The sequence below is a fragment of the Rhinoraja longicauda genome, chromosome 10 (genome assembly GCF_053455715.1).
Source record: "Rhinoraja longicauda isolate Sanriku21f chromosome 10, sRhiLon1.1, whole genome shotgun sequence".
Lineage (NCBI taxonomy): Eukaryota > Metazoa > Chordata > Chondrichthyes > Rajiformes > Arhynchobatidae > Rhinoraja > Rhinoraja longicauda.
This window is the reverse complement of record NC_135962.1, coordinates 59,968,478-59,994,141: the sequence shown is the minus strand read 5'-3', so window position 1 is coordinate 59,994,141 and position 25,664 is coordinate 59,968,478. Positions and strand designations below refer to the sequence as shown.

Here is a 25,664-nt window from a genome sequence, read left to right as displayed (position 1 = left end):
CGTGAACCTACGCTGCACTGCCTCAATTACAAGGATGTCCTTCCTCAAATTAGGAGACCAAAACTGTACACAATACTCCAGATGTTGTCTCACCAGGGCCCTATACAATTGCAGAAGAACCTCTTTACTCCTATACTCAAATCCTCTCGTTATGAAGGCCAACATGCCATTAGCTTTCTTCACTGCCTGCTGTAGCTGCACGCCAACTTTCAGTGACCGGTGTACAAGGACATTCATGTCTCGCTGCACCTCACCCTTACTTAACCTGACACCATTACACCCCAGATTTCTCTCATTTCAAGTAACTCCTCCATTCCCACTCTACCCCCATCTCCTCCGGCACTCTCGAGTCCTTCCAGTTCCACTGTTCACATACCCAGTATCACCTCTAACCCAGCCACCAATGGGCCATTATGGGCTCCACATCTTCCTTGGTCATTGTTTGGTTCTAGATTTTTCTTACCACCAGTTCTCTCCCTTCTCCTTTCGGTTTGAAGAAGGTTCCTGACCTGAAACCTCACCCATCCTTCTCCTCCAGAGATGCTGCCTGACCCGCTGAGTTACTCCAGTGGTTTGTGGCCATCTTATTCAATTTAGTTTAGTTTAATAATAATAATAATAATAATGCATTACATTTATATAGCGCTTTTCATACACTCAAAGATGCTTTACAGACGATTTAAAGAACATAGACAATAGACAATAGACAATAGACAATAGGTGCAGGAGTAGGCCATTCAGCCCTTCGAGCCAGCACCGCCATTCAATGCGATCATGGCTGATCACTCTCAATCAGTACCCCGTTCCTGCCTTCTCCCCATACCCCCTCACTCCGCTATCCTTAAGAGCTCTATCCAGCTCTCTCTTGAAAGCATCCAACGAACTGGCCTCCACTGCCTTCTGAGGCAGAGAATTCCACACCTTCACCACTCTCTGACTGAAAAAGTTCTTCCTCATCTCCGTTCTAAATGGCCTACCCCTTATTCTTAAACTGTGGCCCCTTGTTCTGGACTCCCCCAACATTGGGAACATGTTTCCTGCCTCTAATGTGTCCAATCCCCTAATTATCTTATATGTTTCAATAAGATCCCCCTTCATCCTTCTAAATTCCAGTGTATACAAGCCTAATTGCTCCAGCCTTTCAACATACGAAAGTCCCGCCATTCCGGGAATTAACCTAGTGAACCTAGTGAACCTACGCTGCACGCCCTCAATAGGGAAGTGAATAAATAGATAAATAAGTGAACGAACAGAGAAAGGAGACAGAAGGTGAGGTGACCTTCAGTGGTTGAAGGCAGTTTAGCTTAGATATGCAGCCTTGAAACAGGCCCTTCGGCCCACCGGGTCTGCGACGACCAGCGATCCCCGCACACTAACACCGTCCTACACTCGAGGGACAATTTACAATGATACCAAGTTGATAAACGTGCAGACCCGTACGACTTTGGAGTGTGGGAGATAAGTGGAGCATCTGGAGAAAACCCCACTCAGGTCATGGGGAGAACAGACAAACTCCGTACAGACAGCACCTGTAGTCGGGATGGAACCCGGGTCTCCAGCGCTGTGAGGCAGCAACTCTACCGCTGAGCCACTGTGCCGTCTATCTGCTGTAGTACCTTTGTGCTCTTTCTCAACCAAACTCCCAATTTGTGGACGGCTCGATTGTAACCATGTGTAGCCTTTCCGCTAACTGGTTAGCACGCAACAAAAGCTTTTCACTGTACCTCGTGACGATAAATGAGACTAAACATTGTGGGCCGAAGGGCCTGTTTTTATAGACAATAGACAATAGACAATAGGTGCAGGAGGAGGCCATTCGGCCCTTAGAGCCAGCACCACCATTCAATATGATCAAGGCTGATCATTCTCAATCAGTACCCCGTTCCTGCCTTCTCCCCATACCCTCTGACTCCGCTATCCTTAAGAACTCTATCTAGCTCTCTCTTGAATGCATTCAGAGAATTGGCCTCCACTGCCTTCTGAAGCAGAGAATTCCACAGATTCACAACTCTCTGAGTTTTTCCTCATCTCAGTTCTAAATGGCCTACCCCTTATTCTTAAACTGTGACCCCTTGTTCTGGACTCCCCCAACATTGGGAACATGTTTCCTGCCTCTAACGTGTCCAACCCCTTAATAATCTTATATGTTTCGATTAGATCCCCTCTCATCCTTCTAAATTCCAGTGTATACAAGCCTAGTCGCTCCAGTCTTTCAACATACGACAGTCCCGCCATCCCGGGCATTAACCTAGTGAACCTACGCTGCACGCCCTCAATAGCAAGAATACCCTTCCTCAAATTTGGAGACCAAAACTGCACACAGTACTCCAGGTGCGGTCTCACTAGGGCCCTGTACAACTGCAGAAGGACCTCTTTGCTGCTATACTCAACTCCTCTTGTTATGAAGGCCAACATTCCATTGGCTTTCTTCACGGCCTGCTGTACCTGCATGCTTCCTTTCAGTGACTGATGCACTGGGACACCCAGATCTCGTTTTTGTGTTGTATTGATCTATATTCTCCATGGATATGGGCCAAACGCAGGCAAATGGTTCCAGCTTAGATGGGGCATCGTGGTCGGTACTCAATGGTGAACCTGCGGGATTCATTGCCACAGACAGATGTGGAGGCCAAGTCAGTGGGCGTTTTTTAGGCAGAGATTCCTGATTAGTGCAGGTGTCAGAGGTAATGGGGAGAAGGTCCATACATAGAAACATAGAAAATAGGTGCAGGAGTAGGCCATTCGGCCCTTCGAGCCTGCACCGCCATTCAATATGATCATGGCTGATCATCCAACTCAGTATCCCGTACCTGCCTTCTCTCCATACACCCTGATCCCTTTAGCCACAAGGGCCACATCTAACTCCCTCTTAAATATAGCCAATGAACTGGCCTCAACTACCTTCTGTGGCAGAGAATTCCACAGATTCACCACTCTGTGTGAAAAAAAACGTTCTCATCTCGGTCCTAAAGGACTTCCTCCTTATCCTTAAACTGTGACCCCTTGTTCTGGACTTCCCCAACATCTGGAACAATCTTCCTGCATCTAGCCTGTCCAACCCATTAAGAATGTTGTAAGTTTCTATAAGATACCCCCTCAATCTTCTAAATCCCAGTGAGGTACGACCTCAGTACTGGTGTGAATAAACTAAACCAAACTGATCTCGTTACAGCCGGGCTGTGTTGCCTTCACGGGACTCGAGCGATGGGTAACTCCACCATCAGTGAGACGGGTGTGACGTGCAACATAACGTACAACAGTGGCTCTCTGCCGCTGGCCACCGTCTACAGCCTGGTGCTGATCTTTGGCCTTCCCACCAACCTGCTATGCCTCACCCTCAGCGCCCTGAAGATCTGGCGGAAGAACGTGCTGTCTGTCTACCTTTTCACGCTCTCGCTGTCCGACCTGATCTACCTGGCCACCATCCCCTGGTGGATCATGTACGCCCGTAACGCCAACCGCTGGAGCCAGGGCGGCTTGGCCTGTCGGCTCACCAGTTACATCTTCTTCAACAACCTGTACATCAGCATCCTCCTGCTGTGTTGCATCTCCGTGGACCGCTGCCTGGTGGTGCTGTACCCCATCGAGGCGCAGTGGCGCCGGCGCCGGCGCGTGGCCGTGGCCGTCTGCCTCGCCGTCTGGGCCGCGGTGATGCTGGTCCACACCCCTGTCTTCGTCCTGTCCGGGATGCAGAGCACCCAGGACAAGAACGAGTCGTGCTTCGAGACCATCCCCATGCCCAACATGGTGGTCAAGTTCATCTACGCTCGCTTCTGTGTGGGGTTCTGCCTCCCCCTTGCCACCCTGGTGACCACCAACCTCCTGATCTTCCGACGCATTCGCTCCAGCCCCTGCCTCAACGCCGGCCAGAAGAGGAAGATCAAGTACCTGGCGCTGGCCGTCATCCTGATCTTCCTGTTGTGCTTTGCCCCCTACCACGTGGTCCTGCTCTCACGGGCCCTGGCCTCCTCCCTCAGCGACAACAGCTGCTGGTTCGAGGAGGAGATCTACGACCTGTCCACCGCCTTCCTCTGCCTCTGCACCGTCAACAGCGCCGTCAACCCCTTCCTCTACATGTTCTCCTCCGAGAGTGCCAGGCAGGAGCTGAGACGGGACCTCCGCCTCCTCTTCTGCCTGCCCCTGCCGCGGGAGAGTGGCACGGAGACCTGCTTTCTCAACCACGGCCCAGTCTCCAAGACGTCCACCGGTCAGAGAAAGCAGATGGCCAGTGACAGCTGACCCAGGCGGCACCTCTGACTGACAGGACATCGGCAGTCCCACCCCCACTCGCGGCCAATGGCTCCTCGTACCCGCGGCAGGCTGGCGGGCGGGCGGGCAGCTCCATGAAAGGCATTCCAGGAGTCCTCCATCTTGAATCTCCACGCCTGCTCCAATGTTTCAATGCTTGCTGAAGGTCAGGAGGAGATCTGATCTTCTCCAGGATCTGGGCTGGGAAAGGAAGGGCCAGAAACAGCGGCAAGAACAAGGAGGCAGATTATTATCTCAACGGTGTCATATTAGGAAGAAGGGAGACCTGGGTGTCCTTGTACACCAGACACTGAAAGTAAGCGTGCAGGTACAGCAGGCCGTGAAGAAAGCTAATGGCATGTTGGCCTTCATAACAAGAGGATTTGAGTATAGGAGTAAGGAGGTCCTTCTGCAGTTGTACAGGGCCCTGGTGAGACCACACCTGGAGTACTGTGTGCAGTTTTGGTCTCCAAATTTGAGGACGGACATCCTTGCTATCGAGGCAGTGCAACGTAGGTTCACCAGGTTAATCTCCAGGATGGCGGGACTGTCATATGAGGAAAGATTGGAAAGACTGGGCTTGTAATCACTGGAATTTAGAATGAGAGGGGATCTTATAGAGACGTATAAAATTATAAAAGGGCTGGACAAGCTAGATGCAGGAAAAATGTTCCCAATGTTGGGGGAGTCCAGAATCAGTCTAAGAATAAAGGGGAGACCATTTAAAACTGAGGTGAGAAGAAACTTTTTCACCCAGAGAGTTGGGAATGTGTGGAATTCTCTGCCACAGAGGGCAGTGGAGGTCAAATCACTGGATGAATTTAAAAGAGAGTTAGATAGAGCTCTGGGGGCTAGTAGAATCAAGGGATATGGGGAGAAGGCAGGCACGGGTTACTGATTGTGGATGATCAGCCATGATCACAATGTATGGCGGTGCTGGCTCGAAGGGCCAAATGGCCTCCTCCTGCACCTATTTTCTATGTTTCTATGTTTCTACATCTGGGCATTTGTGTCGTGGACATTCATCGCCAACTACGATTGGACCAATTCTGGCCACGGTGTCTGGACGATCCCTCAGGAGATGTGATTGGACGATCACTCACGGCATGCGATCGAGCGATCTCTCGAGGAATGTGATTGGGCAATTGTCCATGGACTGCGATTGGACAATTGTCCATGGACTGCGATTGGACAATTTTTCAGGCACTGTGATTGGACAATTGTCCATGGACTGTGATTGGACAATATCCCTCGGGGACTGCGATTGGATGATGCCTTGAGGAATGTGATTGGACGATCACTCAGGGAACAGGTGACTGTGTGACCACTCAAGGAATGTGATTGGGTGGTCGCTGAAGGTGATCGATCATACAGTCGATCACCCGGCCCATGTATTAGGCCGATGATTGGATGATGGCTCAGGGTACCTGTTTGGAATTTCTGGATGACCTCTCTGCGACAATAAATGTCCAGACCCAAGCAGAGAGTGCAAAGCGTTGTCTATGTTTCCCTACGTTCACATCCACTTCCTACACACTGCGGCCAATTTACATTGGGATATCTAGGATGTCCAATTAACCTACAGATGGGGCTGCCAACTGTCCCGTATTAGCCAGGACATCCCGTATTTTGAGCTAAATTGGTTTGTCCCTTGTCCCATATTGGGCCCGGGGGGGACTGTAGGTCGGACACTGTAGGCCCGGACAGTGTAGGCCCGGACAGTGTAGGCCCGGAAGGCGCTGTGGGCCTGGACGCTGTAGGCCCGGGGCGGTGACGTCACCTTGTCCCTTATTTGGGAGTGAGATAGTTGGCAACCCTTAGCTACAGACCCGTATGTCTTTAGGATGTGGGTAGAAAGCCAAGCGTTCACAGGGAGAACGTGCAAACTCCACACACGGACAGCGCCCGAGGTCAGGACCGAACCCGGGTCTCTGGCGCTGTGAGGCAGCGGCTCTACCTGCTGCACCACTGTGTTATTCACCTGGATGGGGTGGATGTGGAGAGGATGTTTCTACTAGTGTGAGCATCCAGGAGCAGTGGCCACAGGCTCAGAATGAAAAGACGTACCTTTAGAATGGAGATGAGGAGGAATTTCTTTAATCAGAGGGTGGTGAATCTGTGGGATTCTTTGCCACACACGGCTGTGGAGGCCAAGTCAGTGGATATTTCTAAGGCAGAGATAGACAGATTCTTGATTAGTGTGGGTGTCAGAGGTTACGGGGAGAAGGCAGGAGAATGGGGTGAGGAGGGAGAGATAGATCGGCCACGATTGAATGGCGGAGTAGACTTGATGGGCCAAATGGCCTCATTCTGCTCCTATAACTAGTGAAGTGATGAACCTCTGAAACTAGCTTGCTGTTGAACAGGAAGGTCAGGGGGTGACTGTGGCTGCATTGTTGCTTGCGTCTGATGCAGGGCTGCATTGTTGCGTGTGTGCGTTGCAGGGGCTGCATTGTTTCCTTGCGTCGGTGCAGGGGCTGCATTGTTGCGTGCGTCTGATGCAGGTGCTGCATTGTTGTGCGCGTCTGATGCAGGGGCTGCATTGTTACTTGCGTGCGTTGCAGGGGCTGCATTGTTGCTGGCGTGTGCCGCAGAGGCTGCATCATTGCTTGCCTGGGTTGCAGAGGCTGCATTGTTGCGTGCGCCTGATGCATGTGCATTGTTGCTCGCTTGTGTTGCAGGGGCTGCATTGTTGCCTGCGTGTGTTGCAGGGTCTGCATTGTTGCGTGCGTCTGATGGGGGGCTGCATTTTTGCATGCACCTGGTGCAGGGGCTGCATTGTTGCATGCGTCTGATGCAGGGGCTGCATTGTTGCGTGCGTGCGTTGCAGAGGAAGCATCACTGGTTTGTTGTTGTCTGGGCGCGGTGGTGGGTGGGAGTGTGGACTGCCCCCCCACAACCAGCAGCAGCTTCCTGGTGCATTAAACATCCACTGGCTGTGTCCGGCGCATTGTCCGTCGGGAGATGGAGCAAACCCACGCGCACACGAAACGGGAATCACAGACCCAGCGAGCGTGTGTGTGTGGGGCTCGTACCTGTGTGCCTGACTCTCGCAGAACACGGTGGCGCAGCGGTAGAGTTGCTGCCTTACAGCGAATGCAGCGCCGGAGACCCGGGTTCCATCCCGACTACGGGCGCTGTCTGTACGGAGTTTGTACGTTCTCCCCGAGACCTGCGTGGGTTTTCTCCGAGATCTTCGGTTTCCTCCCACACTCCAAAGACGTGCAGGTTTGTAGGTTAATTGGCTGGGTAAATGTAAACATTGTCTCTAGTGTGTGTAGGATAGTGTTAATGTGCGGGGATCGCTGGTCGGCGCGGACCCGGTGGGCCGAAGGGCCTGTTTCCACGCTGTATCTCCGAATTAAAAATCTAAACATAGAACAGTACAGCAAGGGAACAGGTCCTTCGGCCCACAATGTCCGTGCTGAACATGATGTCATTAAACTAATCTCCTCGGCCTGCCCGTGATCCATACCCTCAATTCTCTGCACATCCACGTGCCTGTTTAAACATCTCCTAAATGCCACACTCGTACCTGCCTCCACCACCAACCCTGGCAACGCGTTCCAAGCCCCCACCACACTGTGTGTAAAAATACTTGCCCCGAGCATCTCCTTTAACAACTTGCCCCACTCACCTTAAAGCTGTGCCCTCTAGTGCCCTCTAGTCTTTGACATCTCTCCCTCCTAACCCCATTCTCCTGCCTTCTCCCCATAACCCCTGACACCCGCACTAATCAAGAATCTATCTATCTCTGCCTTAAATATATCCGCTGACTTGGCCTCCACAGCCGTCTGTGGCAAAGAATTCCACAGATTCACCACCCTCTGACTAAAGAAATCCCTCCGCATCTCCTTCCTAAAAGAACGTCCTTTAATTCTGAGGCTGTGGCCTCTAGTCCTAGACTCTCCCAATAGTGGAAACATTCTCTCCACAACCACTCCGTCCAACCCTCATCCTTCTAAACTCCAGCGAGTACAGGCCCAGTGCCGACAAACGCTCATCGTGTGTTAACCCACTCATTCCTGGGATCGTTCTTGTAAACCTCCTCTGGACCCTCTCCAGAGCCAGCACATCCTTCCTCAGTAGGGTTGCCAACTATCTCGCTCCCAAACACGGGACAAGGTGACGTCACCGCCCCACGCCCCACGTGACCTCACCCAGCCAGCGGCCACGTGCTCCCGCTCCACCAATGGCGGCCGCCCGGGCCGGGAGGCGGGTTGCGATGCTTTTAGATTAGTTTAGTTTAGTTTAGTTTAGAGATACAGCGCAGAAACAGGCCCTTCGGCCCATCAGGTCCGGGCCGACCAGCGATCACCCGTACATTATATTCTATCCTACACATTTGGGATAATTTACAGAAGAGAATTAAACCACAAACCTCTTTGCAAGTCTATATGATCAGCCATGATCTCATTGAATGGCGGTACTGGCTCGAAGGGCCGAATGGCCTACTCCTGCACCTATTGTCTATTGCAACCTCCGTTAGGCGAACACACTCGGCCCCGCTCCCCGAATACACTCAGTTAGCCTACAGCGGCCTGCGGGCCTACAGCGTCCGGGCCTACAGAGGCCCCCGGGCCTAATACGGGACAAGGGCGGTCCCGTAAGAGACAAACCAATTTAGCCCAAAATACGGTTTATTCACAAAATGCTGGAGTAACTCAGCGGATCAGGCAGCATCTCGGGAGAGAAGGAATGGGTGACGTTTCGGGTCGAGACCCTTCTTCAGCCCAAAATACGGGATGTCCCGGCAAATACGGGACAGTTGGCAACCCTCAGATATGGTGCCCAGAATTGCTCACAATATTCCAAATGCGGCCTTACCAGCGCCTTATACAGCCTCAGCATTACATCCCTGTTTTTGTGTACAAGCTCTCTCAAAATAAATGCTGGCATTGAGTTTGCTTTCTTTACCACCGATTCGACGTGCAGATTAACTCTTTGGGAATCGTGCACCAAGTCCCTTTGAGCGCCCGATTTCTGGATTCTTTCCCCATTTAGAAAATAGTCTACGCCTTTACTCCAACCTTCTTGCTATTGAGGGCGTGCAGCGTAGGTTTACTAGGTGAATTCCCGGAATGGCGGGACTATCATATGTTGAAAGACTGGAGCGACTAGGCTTGTATACACTGCAATTTAAAAGGATGAGAGGGGATCTTAGTGGTGAGTCTGTGGAATTCTCTGCCACAGAAGGTAGTTGAGGCCAGTTCATTGGCTATATTTAAGAGGGAGTTAGATGTGGCCCTTTTTGCTAAAGGGATCAGGGGGTATGGAGAGAAGGCAGGTACAGGCTACTGAGCTGGATGATCAGCCATGATGATATTGAATGGCGGTGCAGGCTCGAAGGGCCGAATGGCCTACTCCTGCACCTATTTTCTATGTTTCTATGTTTCTATGTTTCTATGAAGCGTACAAGATTATTAAGGGGTTGGACACGTTAGAGACAGGAAACATGTTCCCAATGTTGGGGGAGTCCAGAACAAGGGGCCACAGTTTAAGAATAAGGGGTAGGCCATTTAAAACTGAGATGAGGAAAAACTTTTTCAGTCAGAGAGTTGTGAATCTGTGGAATTCTCTGCCTCAGAAGGCAGTGGAGGACAATTCTCTGAATGCATTCAAGAGAGAGCTAGATAGAGCTCTTAAGGATAGCGGAGTCAGGGGGTATGGGGAGAAGGCAGGAACGGGGTACTGATTGAGAATGATCAGCCATGATCACATTGAATGGCGGTGCGTACAGGCTTGAAGGGCCGAATGGCCTCCTCCTGCACCTATTGTCTATTGAGAGGGGATCTTCTGGAGACGTATAAAATTATGAAAGGACTGGACAAGCTAGATGCAAGAAAAATGTTCCCAATGTTGGGGGAGTCCAGAACCAGGGGCCACAGTCTTAAAATAAAGGGGAGGCCATTTAAAACTCAGGTGAGAAAAAACTTTTTACATAGAAACATAGAAAATAGGTGCAGGAGGAGGCCATTTGGCCCTTCGAGCCAGCACTGTCATTCATTGTGATCATGGCTGATCATCCACAATCAGTAACCCGTGCCTGCCTTCTCCCCATATCCCTTGATTCCACTAGCCCCTAGAGCTCTATCTAATTCTCTCTTAAATCCATCCAGTGATTTGGCCTCCACTGCCCTCTGTGGCAGAGAATTCCACAAATTCACAACTCTCTGGGTGAAAAAGTTCCTTCTCACCTCAGTTATAAATGGCCTCCCCTTTATTCTAAGACTGTGGCCCATGGTTCTGGACTCCCCCAACATTGGGAACATTTTTCCTGCATCGAGCTTGTCCAGTCCTTTTATAACTTTATATGTCTCTATAAGATCCTCTCTCATCCTTCTAAACTCCAGTTAATACAAGCCTAGTCTTTTCAATCTTTCCTCATATAATAGTCCCGCCATCCCAGGGATCAATCTCGTGAATCTACACTGCACTGCCTCAATTACAAGGATGTCCTTCCTCAAATTAGGAGACCAAAACTGTACACAATACTCCAGATGTGGTCTTACCAGGGCCCTATACAATTGCAGAAGAACCTCTTTACTCCTATACTCAAATCCTCTCGTTATGAAGGCCAACATGCCATTAGCTTTCTTCACTGCCAGCTGTACCTGCACGCCAACTTTCAGTTCTCTGAATGCATTCAAGAGAGAGCTAGATAGAGCTCTTAAGGATAGCGGAGTCAGGGGGTACGGGGAGAAGGCAGGAACGGGGTACTGATTGAGAATGATCAGCCATGATCACATTGAATGGCGGTGCTGGCTCGAAGGGCCGAATGGCCTCCTCCTGCACCTATTGTCTATAACCACCAAAATGCATGACTCCACACTTTGCAAGACTATATTTCACCTGCCACTCCTCTGCTAAGTTTGACTCAGCTGTGTGAGTGTGAGGGTGGTGGTGGTGGTGGGGGGGGGGGGGGGGGGGGAAATGCGGGAGATTTATTGGACCATGTTGCAGAGCAGAAGTGAAAGATGTGGTCAGGGTATGCAGAATCGTTTTCAAGAACATGTCAGATGTTCCGATGTGCTTCTGAGAACACCATGATCGGTTAAAGATCGTATCGTTCCTTGCACCGTTACATTGATTAGACTGGACTTGTGCAAACAGCGCAAAACTGTCAGATCTTTCTACTTTTCTATCTGAAGTCAAGTCAAGTCAATTTTATTTGTATGGCACATTTAAAAACAACCCACGTTGACCAAAGTGCTGTACATCAGTTCAGGTACTAAGAAACGAACATACAATGGCACACAAACATAACAGCACATACATAAACAGTTCACAGCGCCCCCTCAGAGGGCCTCAAACGCTCGGTAGTACAAATAGGTTTTGAGCCTGGACTTAAAGGAGTGGATGGAGGGGGCAGTTCTGATGGGGAGAGGGATGCTGTTCCACAGTCTAGGAGCTGCAACCGCAAAAGCGCGGTCACACCTGTGCTTAAGCCTAGACCGCGGGATAGTGAGTAGCCCCAAGTCGGCCGACCTGAGGATCATAGAAACATAGAAAATAGGTGCAGGAGGAGGCCATTCGGCCCTTCGAGCCAGCAGCACCATTCATTGTGATCATGGCTGATCATCCACAATCAGTAACCCGTTCCTGCTTTTTCCCCATATCCCTTGATTCCGTTAGTCCCAAGAGCTAAATCTACCTCCCTCCTGAATACATCCACATATAGTGGCTAACTTGTATCTTCTACCCACTAATCTAGACACAGAGGGCAGTGGAGGCCAATACACTGGATGAATTTAAAAGAGAGTTAGATAGAGCTCTAGGGGCTAGTGGAATCAAGGGATATGGGGAGAAGGCAGGCATGGGTTACTGATTGTGGATGATCAGCCATGATCACAATGAATGGCAGTGCTGGCTCGAAGGGCCGAATGGCCTCCTCCTGCACCTTTTTTCTATGTTTCTTTGCATCTCGAATAGTTCAGACACAGAAATGGGCAGAGAAATGGCAGATGGAGTTTAATCCGAGCAAGTTCGAGGTGTTGCTCTTTGGGAGATCGATAAGGGGTAAATCTATAATTAAAGGCATGACCCTTAACAACACTGATGTACAGAGAGATCTCAGGGTCCAAGTCCACTGCTCCTTTAACGTGCCAACACAAGTAGACAGAGTGGTGAAAAGACACTGGAGTAACTCAGCGGGTCAGGCAGCATCTGTGGAGAACATGGATAGGTGACGTTTCACGGAGTGCTGGAGTAACTCAGCGGGTCAGGCAGCATCACTGGAGAACATGGATAGGTGACGTTTCACAGAGTGCTGGAGTAACTCAGCAGGTCAGGCAGCATCTGTGGAAAACATGGATAGGTGACGTTTCACAGAGTGCTGGAGTAACTCAGCGGGTCAGGCAACATCACTGGAGAACGTGGATTGGCAATGTTTTGGGTCGGGACCTTTCTTCAGGCAGGTATAACAATCCTCCCGCTCAGGGGTTTTGGTTTAGTTTGGAGATACAGCATGGAAACAGCCCCTTCGGTTCACGACACCAAGGATCGATCACCCATTCACACTAGTTCCATGTTATCCCACTTTCTCCTCCACTCCCTACACACGAGAAGCAATTTACAGAGGGACAATTAACCGACAAACCTGCGTGCCTTTGGGAAACCGGCACACCCAGAGGAAACCCACATGGTCACAGAGAGAATGTGCAAACTCCACACAGACAGCACCCGAGGTCAGGATTGAAACCAGGTCTCTGGCGCTGTGAGGCAGTGGCTCTACCAGCTTAGTCTAGTTTAGAGATACAGCGCGGAAACAGGCCCTTTCGGCCCACCGGGTCCGCGCCGACCAGCGATCCCCGCGCATTAACACTATCCTACACCCACTCGGGACAATTGTTACATTTACAAATCCAATTAACCTACAAACCTGCACGTCTTTGGAGTGTGGGAGGAAACCGAAGATCTCGGAGAAAACCCACACAGGTCACGGGGACAATAGACAATAGACAATAGGTGCAGGAGGAGGCCATTCGGCCCTTCGAGCCAGCACCGCCATTCAATGTGATCATGGCTGATCATTCTCAATCAGTAGCCCGTTCCTGCCTTCTCCCCAAACCCCCTGACTCCGCTAACCTTAAGAGCTCTATCTAGCTCTCTCTTGAATGCATTCAGAGAATTGGCCTCCACTGCCTTCTGAGGCAGAGAATTCCACAGATTCACAATTCTCTGACTGAAAAAGTTTTTCCTCATCTCCGTTCTAAATGGCCTACCCCTTATTCTTAAACTGTGGCCCCTGGTTGAAAAAGGGGAGAACGTGCAAACTCCGTATGGACAGCGCCCGAGGTCAGGATCGGACCTGGTCTCCAGTGCTGTGAGGCAGCAACTCTACCGCTGTGCCACCGGGTCACCCCTTACCAATGTTTACATACTTAGTGTGGAAAAGCATCCTCTGGATTGGGAACAGCTTGCCCAAGACTCCCAAGAAATTGCAGAGTGTTGTGGATGTAGCCCAGCCACCCATCCCACAGTCCAGGAGCCCTACCACTGGATCTCCACCTACGCATCGTAGAGTCACACGGCACAAACACAGACCTTTCAACCCAATTCATCCATACTGACCAAGATGCCCTTTCTAAGCTCGTCCCACTTGCCCGCATTTGGCCCATTTCCCCTCTAAACCTATCTTAGCCATGAACCTGTCCAAATGTATTTTAAGTGTTGCTTTAGTACGTGCCTCACCAACTTCCTCTGGCAGCTCATTCTATATACCCACCACTAGGGTTGTCAACTATCTCACTCCCAAATAAGGGACAAGGTGACGTCACCGCCCCGCGCCCCACGTGACCTCACCCAGCCAGCGGCCACGTGCTCCTGCTCCACCAATGGTGGCTGCCGGGCCTACAGTGTCCAGGCTACAGTGTCCGGGCCTACAGTGTTCGGGTCTACAGTGTTCGGGCCTACAGTGTCTGGGTCTACAGTGTACGGGCCTACAGTGTATGGGCCTACAGTGTCCGGGTTCTACAGTATCCGGGCCTACAGTATCCGGGCCTACAGTGTCTGGGCCTACAGTGTATGGGCCTACAGTGTCCGGGCCTACAGTGTCCGGGCCTACAGTATCCGGGCCTACTGTGTCAGGGCCTACAGTGTCCGGGCCTACAGTGTCTGGGCTACAGTGTCCGGGCCTACAGTGTATGGGCCTACAGTGTATGGGCCTACAGTGTATGGGCCTACAGTGTCCGGGCCTACAGTGTCCGGGCCTACAGTGTCCGGGCCTATAGTGTTCGGGCCTACAGTGTCGGGGCCTACAGTGTCCGGGCCTACAGCGCCCCCCCAGGCGGTGTAGGATAGTGTTAATGTGCGGGGATCGATGGTCGGCGCGGACCCGGTGGGCCGAAGGGCCTGTTTCCGCGCTGTATCTCTAAACTAAAATATTCAAAGGAAGCGTTGCATAAAGACGCGGAGTGAAGCTGTTGTTTTTTAACCTTGCACCCTGTAACCTTTGTGAAGATGAGGCGAGATTTATCTTTGATTAGTTTGAATGTGGTCAAGGTTGTGAGGAAGCAGACAATTGTGACCGCAGCACTTCGTTACGTGAGCCTTGCACAGGGACCTGCTCGGGATGTGCGAGCTCAAGGGTGACTGACAACAGGTAGTGTAAAGTGGGTCAGGGCACGCAGGAGGTTAGCCAGACTTAGCGTGCAGAGCAAGGGGAGGGCAGGTCCTGAGGCAGATACAACTCATCCCTTCCCACCCAAACCACCCCAACCTCGGGCACTTTCCCCTGCAACCTCTGGGAGATGCAACACCTGTCCCATTACCTCTCCCCTCGACTCCATCCAAGGACCCCAACAGTCTTTCCAGGTGAGGCAGAGGTTCACCTGCACCTCCTCCAACCTCATCTACTGTATCTGCTGTTCCAGATGTCAACTTCTCTACATCGGCGAGACCAAGCGCAGGCTCGGCGATCGTTTCGCTCAACACCTTCGCTCAGTCCATCTCAACCTGCCTGATCTCCCAGTGGCTCAGCACTTCAACTCCCCCTCCCACTCCCAGTCTGACCTTTCTGTCCTGGGCCTCCTCCATTGTCAGAGTGAGGCCCAGAGCAAATTGGAGGAACAGCACCTCATATTTCACTTGGGTAGTTTACACCCCAGCGGTATGAACATTGACTTCTCTAACTTCAGATAGTCCCTGCCTTCCCTCTCCATCCCCTCCCCCTTCCCAGTTCTCCCACTAGTCTTCCTGTCTCCGACTACATCCTATCTTTGTCCCGCCCCCCCCCGACATCAGTCTGAAGAAAGGTCTCGACCCGAAACGTCACCCATTCCTTCTCTCCCGAGATGCTGCCTGACCCGCTGAGTTACTCCAGCATTTTGTGTCTACCTACGATAGATTCTTGATTAGTACGGGTGTCGGGGGTTATGGGGAGAAGGCAGGAGAATGGGGTTAGGAGGGAGAGATAGATCAGCCATGATTGAATGGTGGAGTAGACTTGATGGGCCGAATGGCCTAATTCTGCTCCTATCCCTTATGACCTTATGTGTGAGAGAGAGTGACCTGCTTAAACTATTTTATTTTCACAATACAGCATGGATGCAGGCCCTTTGGCACATCGAGTCCCAGCTGACCTGCAATCACCCGTACACTAGTACTTTTACATAAGCCAATTAACCTACAAACTTGCACGTCTTTGATTGATTGATTGATAGATACAGCATGGAAACAGGCTCGTCACTCCACCGAGTCTGTGTAGACCAAAGATAGCCAACTATCCTAAAGACTTAAACAGGTGTCAGGGGTTATGGGGAGAAGGCAGGAGAATGGGGTTAGGAGGGAGAGATAAATCAGCCATGATTGAACGGTGGAGTAGTCTTGATGACGGAATGGCGGGACTGTCATATGTTGAAAGACTGGAGCGACTAGGCTTGTATACACTGGAATTTAGAAGGATGAGAGGAGATCTTATAGAAACGTATAAGATTATTAAGGGGTTGGACACGTTAGAGGCAGGAAACACGTTCCCAATGTTGGGGGAGTCCAGAACCAGGGGCCACAGTTTAAGAATAAGGGGTAGGCCATTTAGAACTGAGATGAGGAAAAACTATTTCAGTCAGAGAGTGGTGAATCTGTGGAATTCTCTGCCTCAGAAGGCAGTGGAGGCCAATTCTCTGGATGCATTCAAGAGAGAGCTGGATAGAGTTCTTAAGGATAGCGGAGTCAGGGGGTATGGGGAGAAGGCAGGAACGGGGTACTGATTGAGAATGATCAGCCATGATCACATTGAATGGCGATGCTGGCTGAGGGGAAGGTTTTTTTACACAGAGGGTGACTGAGATCTGGAACGTGCTGCCAGAGGATGTGGTGGGGCCGGATGTGCTGTCTATGGTACAGAAACTTGAACTGACATCAGCCTCATCAGTTAGACCTTTCGATTACTGTGACCGATATTTCCCATGTATATTTATAGCACAGATAGAGGCCATTCAGCCCATTGAGTCCATTGAGTCAGAGCATTTCCATTGATAACATTATCCCCACACATCTCTCCCCCCTCCCTCTCTCTTGCTCTCTCACACTCTCCTCCTCTCTCTCTCTCTCTCTCTCTCTCTCTCTCTCTCTCTCTCTCTCTCTCTCTCTCTCTCTCTCTCTCTCTCTCTCTCTCTCTCTTCTCTCTCTCTCTCTCCCTCTCTCCCTCCCTCTCTCCCTCTCCCTCTCGCTCTCTCTCTCTCTCCCTCTCCCTCTCCCTCTCTTCTCTCCCTCCCTCACTCTCTCTCTCTCTCCTCCCCCTCCCCCACTCTCTCTCACCCTCTCTCTTCCCCTCTCCCTCTCCCTCTCTCTCTCTCTCTTTCTCCCCTCCCTCTCACTCCCTCTCCCTCTCTCCTCTCACTTCCTCTCTCTCACTCTCTCTCACTCTCTCTCACCCTCTCTCTCCCTCTCCCTCTCTCCCTCTCTCCCTCACGCTCTCCCTCTCAATCACATTGACTGGCGGTGCTGGCTCGAAGGGCCGAATGGCCTCCTCCTGCACCTATTGTCTATTGTCTCTCTCTCTTCTCTCCCTCTCTCCCTCTCTCTCCCTCCGTCTCTCTCCCCCCAGGTTCTATGGCACACACACACACACACACACACTGGGGGGAATTCCCAGGGGCCACTTCCCCGTCCAACCCGCACGTTTTTGGAGTGTGGGAGGGAACTGGAGCTTTTCCTTCTACACTGTCCCATCACACACTCCCAGCCACCTCCCTCTCCCTCGCCCTCCGTCCGGACGCGTCCTGGCGGCCCGTGTTACCACCTGACAGCGGGGGCGGTCCCCAGTGGAGGTCTCTCTATAAGGGGGACCTCCCCCTTTACATTGGGGACCTGGGGTGGAGAGTGTTGCACAGAGCTGCGGCCTGTAGCAGGTACATGAGCCGGTTCACGGACTCGCCGGCCGCCTGTCACTTCTGTACGCGCGGCGTGTACGTGCGGCGCGAGAGGTTGCCGCCCGTGTTCGAGTATCTGAAGGGGCTGCTCTTCAAGTTGTGGCTCCATTTTAGCCCCACGCTCCTGAAATTTGGGCACCCGGTACAGAGGAGGGAGGGTCGGGAAGGAGGGGAGGGTCTACCTATCGGTCTGCTCCTGGGCCTGGCCAAGATGGCCGCCCGCGGGACCAGGCAGCGGGTAGTCAATGGCCGCACCGGAATCGGCTGCCCGCCCCTGTTCTGGGCCTACGTCCGTGCTCGCGTGTCCCTGGAGAGGGAACACGCACACGCGGTGCACACGGGGACGCTGGAGGCCTTCCGTGACCGCTGGTCGCCGCAGGAGGTCGAGCGTATTGTTGACAATGTTGGGGGAATTCTAATCTGACATTGTTGTGTCTGTAAACTGCCGATGCAGGCAGCCTTTGATTTCATCGTGTTACTTCTCTGCATGTTTCCTTTTGTATTTTGGATAAAAGTATTTGCGTATAAAAAGATCGGGTCGGTTTGGAATCGCAGGAATGCACGACACTGAGTCCATTCGGCCCATCGCGCCAGACTGGCTGCGGAGTGCGGCCGTACTAGCCTCAATGTGCCCGAATCACAACCAGAGATACTAGAGGGCGGCACGGTGGCGCAGCGGTAGAGTTGCTGCCTTACAGCGAATGCAGCGCCGGAGACCCGGGTTCCATCCCGACTACGGGCGCCGTCTGTACGGAGTTTGTACGTTCTCCCCGTGACCTGCGTGGGTTTTCTCTGAGATCTTCGGTGGTTTCCTCCCACACTCCAAAGACGTGCAGGTTTGTAGGTTAATTGGCTTGGCAAATGTTTTTAAAAAATTGTCCCTAGTGTGTGTGGGATAGTGTTAATGTGCGGGGATCGCTGGGCGGCGCGGACCCGGTGGGCCGAAGGGCCTGTTTCTGCGCTGTATCTCTAAATCTAAACAATCTAAAAACCAAGATAGAGCACTCGACCCTAAAAACCGTAGCACGTCACGGGGGGCGCCATCTTAGTAGGCAGAAACTCACAGAGACATTTAAACAGAAAAATAATAAAAATCAGTGAGTTGATCGATGAGATATATTCTGCATTTTAATGGTATCATCACACAGACTGTTCCCCCAAAACACTGATAACACTGCGAGAGGCGGGTTTTGCTTACTAAAATGGCTCCTTTGCGTACTACCTTGCCTATTAAGGGGTTGGACACGTTAGAGGCAGGAAACATGTTCCCAATGTTGGGGGAGTCCAGAACGAGGGGCCACAGTTTAAGAATAAGGGGTAGGCCATTTAGAACTGAGATGAGGAAAAACCTTTTCAGTCAGAGAGTTGTGAATCTGTGGAATTCTCTGCCTCAGAAGGCAGTGGAGGCCAATTCTCTGGATGCTTTCCAGAGAGAGCTAGATAGAGCTCTTAAGGATAGCGGAGTCAGGGGGTATGGGGAGAAGGCAGGAACGGGGTACTGATTGAGAATGATCAGCCATAATCACATTGAATGGCGGTGCTGGCTCGAAGGGCCGAATGGCCTCCTCCTGCACCTATTGTCTATTGTCTATTGTCTACACTTCAGTATGGGCGACTTAAAGGGAGTGGTCCATCTTGCTCCTCTAGTATCTTTGATCACAACCCTCCCTCCCTGTACATCTGCCTTGCCGACTCTCAGTAATTGTGTCCGCTTGCCAGTTAACTGAGGACGTGACTGAAGCAGTCGTTCCTGTGCAGAAGGAAACGGTTTCTGGTTGAAGACGTCTTTGGTGGTTTCTCCTTCCTCCGCGCTGGAGGGTGGAGTGCGCCTGCTAGCCCTTCTCGTTGCGTCAGTCCCACTGCAGGCAGAGCAAGCAAGGCAAGGTCCCCCCACCCTCCCCAAACCCACCACCACACCCAGCCGCCCCTCCCGTCTCCACAACATCCACCACAGATCAATAGACAATAGACAATAGGTGCAGGAGGAGGCCATTCGGCCCTTCGAGCCAGCACCGCCATTCAATGTGATCATGGCTGATCATTCTCAATCAGTACCCCGTTCCTGCCTTCTCCCCATACCCCCTGACTCCGCTATCCTTAAGAGCTCTATCTAGCTCTCTCTTGAATGCATTCAGAGAATTGGCCTCCACTGCCTTCTGAGGCAGAGAATTCCACAGATTCACAACTCTCTGACTGAAAAGGTTTTTCCTCATCTCAGTTCTAAATGGCCTACCCCTTATTCTTAAACTATGGCCCCTGGTTCTGGACTCCCCCAACATTGGGAACATGTTTCCTGCTTCTAACGTGTCCAACCCCTTAATAATCTTATACGTTTCGATAAGATTTCCTCTCATCCTTCTAAATTCCAGTGTATACAAGCCTAGTCGCTCCAGTCTTTCAACATATGACAGTCCCGCCATTCCGGGAATTAACCTAGTAAACCTACGCTGCACGCCCTCAATAGCAAGAATATCCTTCCTCAAATTTGGAGACCAAAACTGCACACAGTACTTCAGGTGCGGTCTCACTAGAGCCCTGTACAACTGCAGAAGGACCTCTTTGCTCCAATACTCAACTCCTCTTGTTATGAAGGCCAACATCTGGTGGCCGATTAGGAGAAGGGGAGATGCAACGAGACCTGGGTGTCATTGAAAGTAGGCATGCAGGTGCAGCAGGCAGTGAAGAAAGCGAATGGTATGTTGGCATTCATAGCGAGGGGATTTGAGTATAGGAGCAGGGAGGTTCTGCTGCAGTTGTACAGGGCATTGGTGAGACCGCACCTGGAGTATTGCGTACAGTTTTGGTCTCCTAATCTGAGGAAAGACATTCTTGCCATAGAGGGAGTACAGAGAAGGTTCACCAGATTGATTCCTGGGATGGCAGGACTTTCACATGAAGAAAGACTGGATAGACTCGGCTTCTACTCGCTGGAATTTAGAAGATTGAGGGGGGATCTTATAGAAACGTACAAAATTCCCAAGGGGTTGGACAGGCTAGATGCAGGAAGATTGTTCCCGATGTTGGGGAAGTCCAGAACAAGGGGTCACAGTTTAAGGATAAGGGGGAAGACTTTTAGGACCGAGATGAGAACTTTTTTTTCACACAGAGAGTGGTGAATCTGTGGAATTCTCTGCCACAGAAGGTAGTTGAGGCCAGTTCATTGGCTATATTTAAGAGGGAGTTAGATGTGGCCCTTGTGGCTAAAGGTATCAGGGGGTATGGAGAGAAGGCAGGTACGGGATACTGAGTTGGATGATCAGCCATGATCATATTGAATGGCGGTGCAGGCTCGAAGGGCCGAATGGCCTACTCCTGCACCTACTTTCTATGTTTCTATGTTTCTATGTTTCTATTCCATTGGCTTTCTTCACTGCCTGCTGTACCTGCATGCTTCCTTTCAGTGACTGGTGCTATAGGACACCCAGATCTCGTTGTACGTCCGCTGTTCCTAACTTCAGCACAGGAACAGGAACAGGAACAGGAACAGTAACAGGCCCTTCAGCCCACAACGTCTGTGCTGAACATGATGCCAAGTTAAACCAATTCAGTTAGGTCAGAGATACAGCATGGAAACAGCCCTTCAGTCCCCACCGAGAGTGGTCGGCGTGGATTCAGTAGGGGCTGAGAGGGCTGTTTTCAGCACTACCCTACACTCTGTACAATCTACAATTTTACAGAAACCAATGAACCTGCAAACCGGTACGTCTTTAGAGTGTGGGAGGAAACCGGAGCACCCGGAGAAAACCCACGTGGTCACAGGGAGAATGTAGAACAATTCGGAAAAGACAGTACAGTACCCACAGTCAGAATCAAGCCCGGGTCTATGGTGCCGTGAGGCAGCAACTCTACCGGTGTGCCACCGTGCCCAGCCCTGCCTGCACCGCCTTGCCTCCTCCGCCTGCACCTGATCCATATTCCTCCATTCCCTGCATATCCACGTGCCTAACCAAAAGTCTCTTCAATACCACCAAGGTATCTGGAGCCATGAAACGTTCTTCTGATTGTCAACATTCACCCTCTGCAGAACAAGAGGCTTTTGGACAAGCACATGGATATGCAGGGCGACAGGATATGAGTGATACTGTGTGGAAATAGGCCCTTCATAGAGTCATAGAGTGACACAGTGTGGAAACAGGCCCTTCATAGAGTCACAGAGTCATAGAGTCATAGAGTGATACAGTGTGGAAACAGGCCCTTCATAGAGTCATAGAGTGACACAGTGTGGAAACAGGCCCTTCGGCCCAACTACCCCACACCAGCCAACATATCCCAGCTACCCTAGTCCCACTTGCCTGTGCTTGGGACAGGCACCTGTCCTATCCATGTACCTGTCCAACTGTTTCTTAAACGATGGGATAGTCCCAGCCTCAACTACCTCCTCTGGCAGAGTTACCCCTCAGATTCCTATTAAATCTTTTCCCCTTCACCTTGAACCTATGTCCTCTGGTCCTCGATTCCCCTACTCTGGGCAAGAGACTCTGTGCATCTACCCGACCTATTCCTCTCATGATCTTGTGCACCTCTATAAGATCACCCCTCATCCTCAGTCCTGCACTACTATCTGCCTCATTGATGACCCTTGGACTATCTTTCATCAGACTTTACTGACTCTAGACAATAGACAATAGGTGCAGGAGGAGGCCATTCGGCCCTTCGAGCCAGCACCACCATTCAATATGATCATGGCTCATCATTCTCAATCAGTACCCCGTTCCTGCCTTCTCCCCATACCCCCTGACTCCGCTATCCTTAAGAGCTCTATCTAGCTCTCTCTTGAATGCATTCAGAGAATTGGCCTCCACTGCCTTCTGAGGCAGAGAATTCCACAGATTCACAACTCTCGGTTTATACGTTGGGCTGCGTGTTGAAATGCATGGTGTGGTTTTGTAATAATTCCCACGGCCCGCTGAATGTCATAATGAAAGGTGGAACAAAGATGAAGATGTACTCCATCCAGTGTGTGAGCTGTGCTAGCAAAAAAACAAACCACTGGAGCAACTCAGCAGGTCTGGCAGCAAATATTTGTAAGTCGTGGTCGGGCTGTCGATGCTCAATATCGATGGAATGTTGATTAACATTGAATTCTGATAAGAGCATTAAATTCTCTGACTTTAGGTAACCTACATACAAACAACCCCCACCCCCTTCTCTCCCCCACCCCCCCCCCCCCTCCTTGGTCCCAGCTGGATATGCACCCATTTCTCCCCTGCCCCCTTTCCCCTTCCATAAGAAGAGTTTGAAGAAAGGTTCCAACCCAAAACGTCACCTATCCATGTTCTCCACAGATGCTGCCTGACCCGCTGAGTTACTCCAGCACTCTGTGAAACATCACCTATGCATGTTCTCCACAGATGCTGCCTGACCCGCTGAGTTACTCCAGCACTTTGTGTCAGCTATAGAAGTGGGCAGAGAAACGGCAGATTAATCTTAATCCAAGCAAGTGTGAGGTGTTGCACTTTGGAAGGTCAAATGTAAGAGGAAAATATATAATGAATGGTATGACCTTTTAATCACATTGATGTACGGTGGGAGGGGTCTTGTGGTCCAGGTACATAGCTCCTTGAAAATGACAACACAAGATGATAGGGTTGTGCAGAAGCCTGATGGTATGCTTGCCTTCAACAGTGGAGGCATTGAGTATAAGGGGGGGGGGGTTTGAGGGTCAAGGGGGGGTGAGTGTCAGGGGGGGGCAGGGCAGGGGCCGGGGGGGTGAAGGTCAAGGGGGACGGTGAGGGCCTAGGGAGGGGGGTGAGTGTCGGGGGGGGGGGGGGGAGGGTGGGGGCCAGGGGTGGCATCGGCAGCCTGGCCTGGCAATGAAGGTTGGTAGTCCCGTCCGCTCTATTCCAAAGGAGAATACGACTCAATGTAGTTTAGTTTAGTTTAGTTTAGAGATACAGCACAGAAACAGGCCCTTCGGCATTCTTTTCAGCTTCCCGACATCACTCTCTACCCGAGACTGCGGGCCTCTCGATGTTGAGGTCCGCAGGCCGCGGTTGGAGCGTCGATCCCAGGCAAGGGATCGCAGGCTCCGATGGTAAGTCCACGCCCCGCGGTGGGGCTCAAAGTCAGTCTCGAGCAAGGCCGCCAGCTCCACGATGTTAGGCCGCAGAGCGACCGGAGATACGATCCGGAAAACAATCGCATCTCCGGCAAGGTCAGAGATTGAAAAAAGTTTCCCTCGACCCCCTCCCCCAACCCCCCACCCCCCACATAAAACAAACCAGAGAACATTAACACAAACTTTTAAAACACACGGAAAATAACAAAAAAATAAAGACGAAAAACAGACAGACCGTTGGCGAGGCTGCCATCGCTGACGGCGCCACCTGGTGGAATATACTGAGCAATTCCATTAATTGCTTCCAGTGCTATCACTGAGCCACGCTGAGCAATGCCGACCCATGCCGAGCCATGCTGACCCATGCCGACCCATGCCGAGCCACTCCGAGCCTCTCCAAGCCACTCCGAGCCACTCCGAGCCACTCCGAGCCACACTGAGCCACTCTGAGCCACACTGAGCCACACTGAGACACACTGAGCCACACCAATAACTGCTTCCAGCACTACCACTCCTTGCACTGTAGGTGGAGATGTTCCATGAAGCAGTCCTACATTGACAAATACTTGTTTTAGTTATTGCCTGACGTTACTGAGGCATACGACAGACACAATAAGCTAGAGCAGCTCAGCGGGGCAGACAGCAGCTCTGGAGAGGAGGAATGGATGGCCATAAATGTTCCTTGTCACTTGTCAGTCCTGGGTCATAACCACATCCAAGCTGACCATCAAGTCCAGATTCAGGGACTTTCTTCCCAGCTGTTATCAGTGAACTGAACCAGTCTATCACTAACTAAAGAGGGGTCTGACCAAAGGTAATAGAGCAGAGCAAGATAGACCACTCGACCCTAAAAACCGTAGCACGTCACGGCGCCATTTCAGTAGGCGGAAACTTGACGAAACATTTAAAAAGAAAAATAACAACAATCTGTGAATTGATAGATGAGAAATATTCTGCATTTTTATGGTATCATCACACATACTGTTCCCCCTAAACACTGATCACACTGCAAGAGGCGGGTTTTGCCAACTAAAATGGCGGACGTCACGCTTCTTGGCATAGAAATATAGAAACATAGAAAACAGGTGCAGGAGGAGGCCATTTGGCCCTTTGAGCCAGCACCGCCAATCATTGTGATCATGGCTGATCATCTACAATCAGTAACCCGTGCCTGCCTTCCCCCCGTGTCCCTTGACTCCACTAGCCCTTAAAGCTGATAGAACTGTGGCCTCTGGTAGACTAGTGCCCATGCACTGAAACTCCATCTGTGAACACACCCAAACAACCAACCTCTACAGGACCTTTGCTACTTTTAAAAATCTGTGTGCAGTTTTTGGTCTCCAAATTTGAGGAAGGATATTCTTGCTATTGAGGGCGTGCAGCGTAGGTTTACTAGGTTAATTCACGAATGGAGGGACTGTCGTATGTTGAAAGACTGGAGCAACTAGGCTTGTATACACTGGAACTTAGAAGGATGAGAGGGGATCTTATCGAAACGTATAAGATTATTAAGGGGTTGGACACGTTAGAGGCAGGAAACATGTTCCTGATGTTGGGGGAGTCCAGAACAAGGGGCCACAGTTTAAGAATAAGGGGTAGGCCATTTAGAACGGAGATGAGGAAAAACCTTTTTCAGTCAGAGAGTTGTGAATCTGTGGAATTCTCTGCCTCAGAAGGCAGTGGAGGCCAATTCTCTGAATGCATTCAAGAGAGAGCTGGATAGAGCTCTTAAGGATAGCGGAGTCAGGGGGTATGGGGAGAAGGCAGGAACGGGGTACTGATTGAGAATGATCAGCCATGATCCCATTGAATGGCGGTGCTGGCTCGAAGGGCTGAATGGCCTCCTCCTGCACCCTATTGTCTATTGTCCCTAGTGTGTGTAGGATGGTGTTAATGTGCGGGGATCGCTGGTCGGCGTGGACCCGGTGGGCCGAAAGGGCCTGTGTTTTCCGCGCTGTAATCTCTGAACTAAACTAGACTAAGAC

The 25,664-nt window shown here is 51.1% G+C and overlaps 1 protein-coding gene across 1 annotated transcript; it reads left to right on the top strand.

The window, feature by feature from the left end:
• Positions 1–3,204: 3,204 nt before the first annotated feature.
• On the top strand, positions 3,205–4,975 carry gpr132a (G protein-coupled receptor 132a). Its single transcript, XM_078407240.1, has one exon. It carries the CDS (start codon positions 3,205–3,207, stop codon positions 4,237–4,239), a length of 1,035 nt encoding a protein of 344 aa, XP_078263366.1. The 3' UTR covers positions 4,240–4,975.
• Positions 4,976–25,664: the final 20,689 nt, after the last annotated feature.